This window comes from Orycteropus afer, unplaced genomic scaffold (assembly GCF_000298275.1).
Source record: "Orycteropus afer afer isolate SDZICR_OR568_19922 unplaced genomic scaffold, OryAfe1.0 scaffold00433, whole genome shotgun sequence".
Taxonomy (NCBI): domain Eukaryota; kingdom Metazoa; phylum Chordata; class Mammalia; order Tubulidentata; family Orycteropodidae; genus Orycteropus; species Orycteropus afer.
Genome location: NW_006922020.1, coordinates 1378297 through 1390363, shown reverse-complemented (window position 1 = coordinate 1390363; position 12067 = coordinate 1378297). Strand labels below are relative to the sequence as shown.

General features: G+C 54.0%; 1 protein-coding gene across 1 annotated transcript; it reads right to left on the bottom strand.

The window, feature by feature from the left end:
* Window positions 1–413: 413 nt before the first annotated feature.
* SDC3 (syndecan 3) lies at window positions 414–11466 on the bottom strand. The gene is made up of 5 exons (XM_007954143.2): window positions 11443–11466; window positions 6724–6841; window positions 4379–4992; window positions 1879–2170; window positions 414–580 (listed from the first exon to the last, which is right to left on the bottom strand). Exons 1-5 carry the CDS (start codon window positions 11464–11466, stop codon window positions 414–416), a joined length of 1215 nt encoding a protein of 404 aa, XP_007952334.2.
* Between the last annotated feature and the right edge of the window lie 601 nt (window positions 11467–12067).

Here is a 12067-nt window from a genome sequence, read left to right as displayed (position 1 = left end):
TGTCCAGGTGATTTCAAGGGCTGAGTTTGCCAAATGCTTGTTTTGGAAACTAGCCTGAGAGAGCTCTGCTCCAATAAGGAGCCTGCAGGCCCACCTCAAGCCCTACCCTTTTTCCCACCAGCCAACCAGGAGCTTCCTTCCTCCTGTCCAGCTGATTTGAAGTCCTGAGCCCAGGGCCAGTAGGGACAGGAGATGAGCTTGTGAGGGCACAGTATGGGGCAGATGGCAGTGTCTCCCACCCCTTGAGGAAGAGCTGTGTGAGGCTGGCAGCCTGCGCAGGCCTTAGGAGAGAGGGCAGACAAGAACTGGGGCCAGGTCTCTTCCTGGGCCCAGTCCCAGGCCTGGGCTAGTGAGGCCAGGTAGGGACTGGGCGGAGGGTGGTGCTGAGGCTGCAGGCAGGCACTGCGGCTCCACTAGGCGTAGAACTCCTCCTGCTTGTCAGGCTTCTGGTACGTGACGCTTGCCTGCTTGGGCTCCTCCAGCGTGTAGCTACCCTCGTCCTTCTTCTTCATGCGGTAGATGAGCAGTGTGACCAGGAAGGCGGCGAAGAGGGCACCCACCACCCCGCCCACAATCACGGCTGTAGAGAGAGAGAGAAAGGAGAGAGGTCAAGAACCAGAGGCAGGTGGGACAGGGTTAGAGCCTTGGGACTGGTGAGGGGTCTGGGGGTGGGGTAAGGCTGGGGCGGGGCTGGGGGTTCCACATCTGAGATGTGTTGTAGTGAAGATGGGGTCAATACTAATACTGCTAGCACCGACTCCCACTGACACACCTTATTGTGTGTCTGGCTCCCTTCCAGGTGCCTGACACACATTAACTCACTGAATCCTACTAACAGTCCTGGGAGGATGCTATGATCTTCATCAAACGTAAGATCCCTCAGTCATAAGATGCACCATTATTTTATAGGGAGCTCTGGTAGCATAGTGCCTAAGGCACTTGACTCCTAACCAGAAGGCTGGTGGTTCAAACCCACCAGCCACTCCTCAGAAAGAAGACTAGGAAATCTACTTCCGTAGAGATACTGCCTCGGAAACCCAAGGAGGGATTGCTATCAGTCAAACTGACTCCACAACAAGGAGTTTGTTTTTTTTTTTCCCCTAGGAAATAAAAAATACTGCCGGTTAAAACTTTATTTATTTATTTTTTTGGTGTTGTTGAGTCTATTGTGACTCATAACGACTCCATGTTATGGAACTGTCCCATATGGGGTTTTCTGGGCCGTAATCTTTACGGAAGCCAATCACCAGGTCTTTCTCCTGCAGGGCTGCTAGGTGGGTTCAAACCTCGAACCTTTTGGTCCACATTCACATGCTTAACTGTTGTGCCATCAGGGCTCCTTTAATTAAACAATGACACATCCCAATTACAGAAGAATTGATACATGAACAGGCATGCAACTCAGAACTGACTAAGTGCAGAATGATTGCACCCATTCTACAGATGAGGAAAGGACACTGAGAAAGGTGAAGTACCTTGCCCAAGGTCACACTGTTCATTACTGGAGAGCCAGGATTTGGACCAAGAGTTTGGAATTGGGGAGTTGTGGCCAGGGGCTGGGGCAAGTCAAGCCAAAGGATGGGGTCAGAGATTAGGATCCAAGGGGTGAGGTCCAAGGGGGGAATCACTGAGCATGGCTCAGGGGAGCAGGGCCAGAGGGGACTGAAGAAAGTACTGGAGGTAGAGATGAAGTCAGGGTCACAGCCTGGGATGTAAGAGGTCAGGAATGAATCAGACGTCAGGGCTGGGGGACTGGGTCCTTAGCCTTCTCTGCCTACCTGGCTCCTAGGAAACCTACTCCCTGATCCCCCTCCTGGGTGCCTCCCAGCCAGCTGCCTCCGTCTGGGCTCCTCTTTGGCCCAAACCCCAAAGCCTCACCTACGAGCACCTCCTTCCGCTCCAGGATGCTCTTCTGAGGCAGCTGTGCAGCCGAGCTGCCCGAGTCGATGGCATTGTCCAGGAGGCCAGGGCCTGGGCGGGCACCTTTGGGCAGCACTCCAGGTGGAGGTGAGGGCTTGGTCACAGGCCCTCCCACAGCCACCACCTCATTGGCTGTGTCTGGCTGCGTGGTCTCTTCCTCTGGCAGCTCAAAGTCCCCGCTGGGCCCCCCGCTCACAGGCACCTCTGGCTCAGCCCGGATTGTGGTCAGAAAGGAATCTGGAGTGGGGGTCTGCAGAGAAGGTGGTATGAGCTCGCAAGCCAGGCCCCAGTATCCCCTGCTATAGGTAGATCCCCATCCCCACACACACAAGCCCATGACCACCACTCTGCCCCCTTACTAAGCATTTATTATGTGCTAAGCACTGTACAAAGTACCTTACATGTATTTTACTCTCACAACATCCCCCTAAAGGCAGTATTATTACCCCCAATTTACAGAGCAGGAAATAGGCTCAAAGAGGTTAAATGACTTGCCTAAGGTCACTCAGCTAGCAAATGATAGAAGCAGAACTACAACCCAGGTGTATCCAATTCCACACTCTTGAGTGTAGAACCTACAGGTAATACTATGTTGCCTCTTTTCTCACCTTGGCCACATCCTGTCCCCATCCATTCCCATCACTTCCCCCACTGGTTGCCTTACTAACAATCCTTTGGGGGATTCCTACCAAAGGGCCATTTGGGGAATGCTGGGTACAGCTGTTATTTACTTGGATCTGGTCCCTGGTCCCCATGCCTGGGGTAGAGGTTGAGTCCCTTAGCCTGGAGGTCCATCCAAGAGCACAGCCCACAGAGTATGATGCCCCGTGGGACACAGGTGTCCAGGGAACCAGCCCAGCGACCACAACTCCTGATGGGAATCATGAGACCAAAACAGAGGCAATGGAGACCATTGGGGCTGGGTGTGGCCACTTCCTAGGTGGACGTGGAGAGGCTGAGCCCGGTGTCTGAACAGTACACAGTGGCTAGACCGGCTGCCTGGACTCTGCACGCCAGCCCACTCGGGCTCCGTGCCCTGTCATTGTTCCTCCTTCCTGCTTGACCAAGTCTGTGAAAACAACAGACTACCCAGCTGCTCAAAGGAGCCAGGCGAAGGGGCTCATGTCGTGCTGTGGCCCAAGAGCTAAGGGACTGGCCGAGGAGCTGGAGGGGGCTGACGCTGACCCTGGAGCAGCTCCCAATGTGAGGGCCTCCCTCAGCGAGACCAGCTACAAGGGGCTTTTGGGCCCTCTCTCCTTGCATAGCACACCTCACAAATGCAGACTCCGTTTCCCATTTCTTTGATATCACTCATCCCCAGCATTCTTAACCATGTTCATTCTCTTCTCTTCAATCCCAGCCCCATATATAAACCAAGAAAACAAAACAAAACCCACTGCCATTGAGTCAATTCTGACTCACCACAACCCCCACTGGGTTTCCAAGGCTGTAAATCTTTACAGAAGTAGACTGCCTCATCTTCCTCCTGCAGAGCAGCTGGTGGGTTTGAACTGCTGACCTTCTGGTTAGCAGCCAAATGTCTTACCCACTAAGCCACCAGAGCTCATATATAAACAGCCTCCAACACACACACACATACACACACAGACACAAACTCACATGATCCAGCCCCAGAAGAGCTCTGAGCCGGCTGCTGGGGAGTCACAACTGGCTGTGCAGCCCTGGGAACAGTTTCACCATCCTGTACTGCCCCAACTATAAAATGAGTCCCCTCCCCACAGGGTGGCTGTGAGGACTAAGAAGGTAGCACAGGTAGTGTACTGCGCTACACCAGGCACACAGGACACACCACAAATGTGAACAAAAACTCTTCTTTCAAACAGCCTCGCTGTTAATCACCCTCAGACTAAGGATGATGATGATAACAGTAATAGCAGGAAGCACAACAACAGCTAAGACTTAAGTTTCTTTATGATTACCAGCCATCGTTCTAAGCACTTTGGATATATTAATAAATTTAATTCTCACGACACTATGATTTCTGGTCTATTCTTTCCTTCTTTCACAGATAAGAAAGCAGAGGTCTAGAAAGGATCTGTGTGCGGGAGTTCACGTGGCTAAAAAGTGGCAGGGGAAGAGTTCCAATTCTGCCTGCTCCCTGAGTCTGCTATGAACCAGAATACAGAAGCCCACACCACCCTTACACCAACACACACACACTCGTTTAATTCCTTCCCTATATCTTGCCCCAACATCCTAAAAACCACCACCCTGCCCCCAGATTTCTGTCTCCTCAGTCCCGATCCAGGCCTCTTTCCATCCCCATCCATCTCAATCTCCACCCGAATCCTCTGTCCACATCCCCCTCAGGCCCCGTCCCTCTCCAGTCTGGTTCATCTCCACACCCTCCTGGTCCTTAATCTGCCAGCCCCATCCTTCCTCCTCAGGCCCTCACCCATCCTCCTTTGCTCTCGCTCCTCCTCTCCCAACTCCTCACCTGAGCTACATCCGTGGGTTCAGGGGCAATGGTCCCCAGGGGCAGGGTGCTCTTCTTGGGGACATCAGACTCTTGGGTGGTCGTTGGTCTGGGAAGGGCTCTTGGCCTGGAGGTAGCTGTGCTGACCAGCCTGGGCGTTGGAGCCTCTGTGTCCAAGACAGCCATGGTGGTAGGAGGTGATGGTGCCGCTGGGGTGGTGGCCTGGGCTGTGGCTGCTGTGGTCAGTGGAAGTGGCAGAAGTCTTCGTACACCGGTGGTCCTTACAACAGCAGTGGTAGCCGTGGAAGGAAGTGCTGCAGGAGTGCTGGGGGCAGCAATGGCCACCGTGGCAGGCACGGTGGCCACTGTGGGGGCCCCTGTAGTCGTGGCAGCAGTGGTAGCCATGGTAGTGGCGATGGTGGTGGCTCTCTGGCTAGGCTCTCCCAGGACCTCTGTCACCACCAGCATGCTGGTAGCTGGCTCTGGGGTGGGGTGCTCAGAGGGGAGCTCTTCAAATGGGGTGCCCACCGGCTGGATGTCCGTGGTGGGCAGCACAGCGGGCGTGGTGGACACTGCCAGGGCCATGTCCGGGCTGAACCGCATGGCTGTCTCAATGCCTGACTCCTGCTCAAAGTCTGAGGGGTAGGAGAGAGGGAGAGAACTAGGGAGCTGCGAGATCATGAGGGTCATGAGGAACCCATGTAAGCAATGGCCACCAAGATTGGGGGCTCCCAATCCCCTCTCTTTGCCCAAATTCCCCCAGGACAAGATGACAGAAGGGAGGAAGGCAGAGCTGGACCAAAGGTTACCATCTAGCTAGTGAATGTTCCCCCAGTGCCTCTCTGCCTAGCCAAAAGTTCTTCCAGGGACCACCTCTTCCAGGAAGCCTTCCCTAACTATTCCAGCCCACCCAGCCTAGAGCATCTATCAAGTCAGTCCAGCCACAGTAACTGAGTCCTACTGGGTACAAAGTTCATTGAGGGATAAAGCAGGGCAGAGAGCAGCATTCTGGGGAGAGAGTCAAACCCAGGTATACCCTACCACAAACACAAGGTCGTGGGTTCACTAAGGGCTCCCTCAGAGGCACAGGCAGAGGGCAGTGGGAGGGCAGTGGGGCAGGGCAATGCTTGAGCAATCTGACTCAAAGCCAGGAAAAGTGAAGGGCTTGAGAGGAAATGAGAAAGACTGAGGGAGACCACAGTCAACTCCTGGGGGTCTGAACCAGGAAGAGTAGGGGTATGGGAGGAGCCAGGGAGCCATCCCATCAGACACCACCCTGCTTGCCCCGCCCCTCCCCCCAATCTCAGCCCCCTCCTCTTTTTGCCACCATTTTTAGAGTTCTGTGCCAGACCCTGTTTTATCTCAAACCCTCATAGTGCAGAGAGAAAGGTATACTTATTTTCACTTACAGAGAAAAATACACACACTCAAAGAGGAGAAGTGGCTTGTCAAAGGACATACAGCTGTTTAGTAACAAAGCTGGGATTAGAACTCATGCCCTTTCTCATAGTTGCTCTAACCCTGCCTCTTGGCCACAGCTGATTGGATCGAATGGGGCACCCGACCCAAGAAGAGCCAATCAAATTGCCTCTGCTGAGGAGCTGCCATCGCAACTAAAACCAAATTTATTCCCTACCAATCAACTCCCACTCACAGAGACCCTGTAGGACAGAGAGCAGAACTTCCCCACAGTTTCCAAGGCTGAAATCTTTACAGAAGGCGACTGCCACATCTTTCTCCCACGAAGCTTCTGGTGGGTTTGGCTCATGTTAGCAGCCCAGCGATGAACCGCTGTGCCACCAGGGCTCCTGAGGAGTGCTAAATTCCTCCCAATGATTGGAAAAGTAATTTGAAAGCTGGGTTGGGGAGGAGTGGCTCTGTGTCCCCACCGAAACCAGAAGGCTGAGATAGCAAGGCTACAGAGAGGTCATGAGGCGGTGGAGAGCTGGGAGTCCTGGTTCTGGTACCCAGGGAGGGCCACCTGCCCTTCTGGTTCCTGAGGTCCGTGAAGATCCCTCCCTGGCCTCCCTACATATAATAAGCTTCCCCATATGGCTTTGGAGGGAGCTCTGGTAGCATAGTGGCTAAGACACTTGCCTGCTAACCAGACGGCTGGCGGTTCAAACCCACCAGCCACTCCTCGGAAGGAAGGTTGGGCAATCCTACTTCCGTAGTGATACTGCCTCAGAAACCCAAGGAGGGGTCGCTATGAGTTGGGGCCGACTTGACGGCACATAACAACAACAACAACAACATATGGCTTTAAGTGAGCTGCTGAGTGGTTTCTGTTCCTTGCCAGCAAATCTGCGGGTGAGGCACTAGGTACAGACTGCTCACTGCCCCAGACAGGGAGAGAGAGTACTTACAGCCCGAGCCTGACCCCGAGTACAGGTCATCCAGTTCATCATCAGGGAAGGAGTCATCGTCCCCGGAGCCCTCGAGGTCCACAGGCCTCTCAAAGTTCTCACTGCGCCAGCGCTGAGCCTGAGGAGGAGAGAGATGGGTGGGGCTGGTACCTGAGGGCAGCAGGCTGGACCGGCCCAGAGGGGCAAGACACCTGGGCCTGGGCCTCCAAGTGGGCAGCAGAGAGCTGCAGGTGGGCCTGATACCTCTCTCCACCCACTCAAGAGCTACAGCCCCATCTTCCTCTTGACTACCACCACTGAGAGCCCAGGTTATTCCCCCACCCCCTGACTGTAACCAGTTGGTAGCCGGGATAGTGTTAAGAGCACAGACTGGGGTTGGAATGCTAGGATTTGCATCCATCATTTAAATGTGTGACCTACAGCAAATTACTTGATATCTCCATACCTTCCTTTACTCATTTATAAAACAAGCTAATAGTAGCTATGAGCTGATAGGGCTGTGAGCTTTCAGTGTGCTGATGCCCGTGGAGTGCTAGGTGCAGCCTTGGCTCACAAAGGTACTTGGTACAGGTTACCTATTACTCTCTTTATGGTCAGTAACCACCCACCCCTACTCATAAAGCATCTTTCACAGACAAGATGCACAGGTAGGAGTCCTCAAGCTGGGGGTGGGGCTGTGTGAAGGTCATGAGTCCCATGTGACAGGTGAGAGAACTAAGGCCCAGCTGCCCAAGGTCACCAGAGAGCACGTGATGTGCCTGAGATCCAGACTTTGCTTGGTACTCACGTCTCCCACCTCAAAACCCCAACTAGCACCGTCAGATGGACACGGGTGTTGGGGGAATTGGGGGCTCTGGAAGAGAAGTACCTTGGGTGGATAGGGGGGATGGAGAAGGAAGTGCAGGCTCTACCCTGGCCCTTGGTCTACCCCCAAACAAGAAATCATCCCCCTCCCCCCACCCACTCCTGAAGTATCTCAATGCCCCAGAATCAGCTCAGGACCTGACTACTACTTCCATGCCTGCCAGGAGGGTTGCTGGGGGTCAGCAGAGGTGAGAGGGGCTTCTCCCAGGGTCCAGCTCTTCAGGCCCAAGAATCATCACTCCATCATCACTCCCCCCTCAACCCTGGGGTTGGAGCCACTGCCAATGACTTCAAAGGCAGGGATGCAAACCACCTAAGAGGGGCAGGCATGGCCCTGCTCCCTGGCTCTCCCCTCAACATCTCATCACACTTCTACCCTGGTTCCAGACTGAGCCCAGCTCTGGTCCCTGCCACCTAAGGTGAATTTAGCTCCTGGTGCTGGGATATGAAGGACATGGCATTTGAGTCTTAAATGAAATAAAGAGAGAAGGGCATCTCAGATGGAGGAAACAGAATAATCAAAGGTTCTGAGGTGGGGAAGTGCAGCCTGTGCTTGCAGAGCTGACCCTGCACCCCGCACCCCTGCACACTTGATTCCAGCCACCAAGCTCCCTTCTGTTGTAGAACATGCCTGGTTTTTCCTGCCTCCTTCACTTATGCTGTTCCCTCTGCCTAGAACACCCTTCCTGTCCATCCCCTCATGTCCCAACTGTTTTGCCAACTAACTCTGGCTCCCATGTCACTTCTTGGGAGAAGCCCTCCTACCCTGACCATTCAGAGCATCCTGAGCTCCTGGATCCATGGCATTTGTCACTATTTGGGAGCTGTGGCTGGTTGGTTCTGTTCGTGACTATGTCCATCCCCCCTAAACCATACACTTGACAAAGGTAAGGGCAGTGTCTAGAGCCCAGCAAGGTGCCTGGCATTTAGTAAGCATTCAAAAACTATTTTAAGGAATGATCTTAGGGGTAGGGGTAGGAAGACGTGACTGATTCATGGGGTGAGGTAGAACAGGGGTGGCTGAAGTGTTGGTTGGGAAAGTCAGCTGGGCCCCATCACAGAAGGCTTGCAGTGTTCGGCTGAAGACTTGATCTTAGAAACTGGTCATTTTTAATGCTGGCTGTGTAGCAGAGTTCTGTGAAAGTTGAACCCGATGATTCAGTAGGTCTGTGGGTAGAGTCTGCACATCTGCACTGATGAGAAGTCTCTCACAGGGAGCAGGCAGTCATAGAAGGTGTGTGAGCAGGAGAGGGGCTGGATTGGCTCTATATTCTGTGCTCAGACCAACACACCCCCACCACTGATGCCCCCCCCCCCCAGAGTCTATACAGAGCTGGAGAAAGGCTGGTGCAGAATTTCCATCCTGGCTTCCGGCCCCCAGCCTAGACCACCTGCTCCAAAGCCCTACCCAGCTCAGCCAGGGCAGGAAGCCAGGGCAGGAGGCCAGGAGATACCCACCACCACCAACACACACACACATACACACAGTCTCCAAGTAATGAATTAATCAGTATTTACTTGCTACCAGTGAGTCATGGAGTGGAACAATTAGTTTAATTGCTCCCATGACTAATTGCTGGGTCTTCCTCCTTTTTAGACATTCCAGGAGCTCTGAGCAGCTATCGTCCAACTTCCCCCACCTCCTGTCTCTGTCCCCACTGCCCAGAACAAATCCCCAGGATCGGGAGGAGGGGGGACCAGAGCCTCCCCTCACTGCCAGCCTCCACCACCTGTGCTAGCGAGCCACAATGGAGTCGCTTGGCGATACATTGCTCCTGTCCCTCTAGTTCTTAGACAAGCAGCCTGAAGCCAGAGACTTGTGGCTCCTGCTCAGGGCCACACACCAGGATGGAACAGAGCAGGCAACAGGGCTCAAGCCCAGCTTCTGAGTGGGGCATCCTCACAGCCCACCCGTCCTTCCAGCAAGGCAGGGAGTGGCTCTGAGACTTTTAGCTCAGAGGATTCTAAGAGGTCTGTGGTCCTTGGGATTCTTCAAACAAGGGTAAAAATGAGGACCAAATTAGGCAGTCCATGTGATTTCTCAGTGACCAGTGCCATGTACCAGCCCCAAATACCCTGCTCCCGGAAAGGCCTGCACAAATCCAAAGACCGCCCCCAAAGGCACCCAGATCCTTGAAATGACACAACCAGAGACATAGAGAGAACACACCCACCCCAGACACACCCTGATACACACTCCCCTAAAGACAGCCACAGAGAGACACAGTCCCCCTTGGTGCAAACAGGCACATGCATGAGGGCTGAAGGGCTGGGACGGGGTGCAGGAGACGACATACTGTGCAGCTCTGAGGCTCAGAGACAAGCATGGAGCCTCCTGTGAATCCATCAGCCTCCACTCAGGTAGCTCTCACCTAGATACTATTCATCCCTAGCTCAGTAGCCATCGACATGACAACCGTTACCATGACGACCATCTCCTCCATGCTAAGGACCAGGAGCTCCAGCTCCCCACAGAGATGGGGGAAGGCAGGAGAGGGAGAGATCATGGAGGAAGAGAGGAACAGAAGCTGACAGGGAGAGGGGGAAGGCAGCGACGTGGGAAGCAGAGGTCAGAGGGGGGTAGGGGGCAGAGGGGCAGAGGGGGAGACAGGAAGGGAGAGGTAGAGGAGAGACTCTGAAAGAGAGAGAGAAAGAGAGAGAGAGAGAGAGGGGGAGAGAAGGCGTGAGTGGGAGGCAGAGGGAGAGAATTCTCTCACATCTTAATTTAGCCTCATGCTGATCAGACAAAGCTGGGGAAGGGGCCACCTCAGTGATTTTCCAAACCTGCATCCAAGGGAACATTCTTTCCGAATAATAACAATCTCCAGATGGGAGGCAGGGAGTGGCCAGTAACCCAGTCACCTCTGAGCTCGCCCTGGAAAGCTCAGTGGGGACTAATGCTGGCAGCACCTGGGACCTGCCAGACCCTGGGGTGCCATCTCACTGAGTTCCCCAAGCTCAGCCTCTCCTTGGGCCTGCTGGGAGTCTCAGGCTGGGGAGCTCCTGTAGGACCACTACAGGGGTGCTCGTAGCTGCTGCTCCCAGGGGACACAGAGAAGAGGGGAGAGAAATGGGGGGCAGGGAGGGACAGAGCTGCAGGCAGCAGGGAAAGCCTCAGAAGTCACAGAATGCCAGAGCAGGAAGGTGACAAACAGCCTTTGACCCCCAAACGACCTCTTAACTTTGCATAATTCCATGCATAATTTGCATAATTATCCATGCAATCCCCTTAAAGAAGAACTAAATCCAAATGCCCCAGAACCCTGGCAGTCCTCCCTGACTCTCACTGCCCTCCCCTCTCCAGGTAAGTGCACACCCTCATCTGTCTGATACACACACACACACCCCACACCTACACACACAACTAACAGGCAATACAGCCCAATATCCTCATGCACACATAACACATCCCAGCCAACATGCAGCCACACCCTACAAAAACACACACCTACACGGTACCCCTGCACACGTACACACACAAACAATTACAAGCAACACTTACCAACCCCAACCTGTATATGCACTAAGCTTACACAACACAACACAGCCAGCACACATCACACATACACCTACTTACTACACCCCTGCCATGCACACTTGGCCACACAACTGCATTTCTGATCCCTTCCATCACCTAATACACCCCATGCAAACCTCAGGAAATCTCACAACTACATGCTTAACACACATACCTCACGTGAGGCACACAGACCCGCCCTGCCAGAGTATGCTCACATGACACTTCTGTACATTCCCCACCTGTAGGTACTCAGCCACAAATCTCACGGCTTGTATACAATTGCCCGCTCAAATCTCCACACCCTCCACCCTCAGGCGGTGAGGCGCTGCAGAGGCACCTGAACTTCTGCCTCCTGCCATCGCCAATCACAGGGGGCAGACACCCAACTCAATACCCCCCCCATAAACAGCCAGTGAGGTCTGTGTTTGGGGCCCCAGGGGAACTGCCGAGAGCCCTCTGCCCAGCTGCTGAGGGCCTGCCTGGGCAGGCTCTGGAAGCACTTCATCTTCATTACTTCCTTTCATCCCCACAATCCCCCAGGGCTTTCATGATACAGACATTAAGGCTGGGGTTTGGGTAGAACTGGGACGAGAGCATGAGTCCTCGGTTTCATTAGCCCTTGCACTCCATTGCAGGGCCACCCCCAGATCCACTGTTCATCTAGGGTCCCCACCCCATCCCTCACCCCCTGCACCACCTCAGCTTAGGAATATCCCCAGCCATGCACACACCCCAATGTCATGCCCAACATATACACTCAGCACACTGCAAGCACACCGCATGCTCCCAACACCCTCTCATGGTCCTCCACACGCTCCCACCTACACATCCCTAAATAGGCCCCCCATCTCATACACACACCCCACTCTCAGATACCCACCACCAGGCCCTAATACCTGCACCCCCCAGCTCCCTCCATGCGCGCGCACACACGCGCACACACACACACACACATGGACT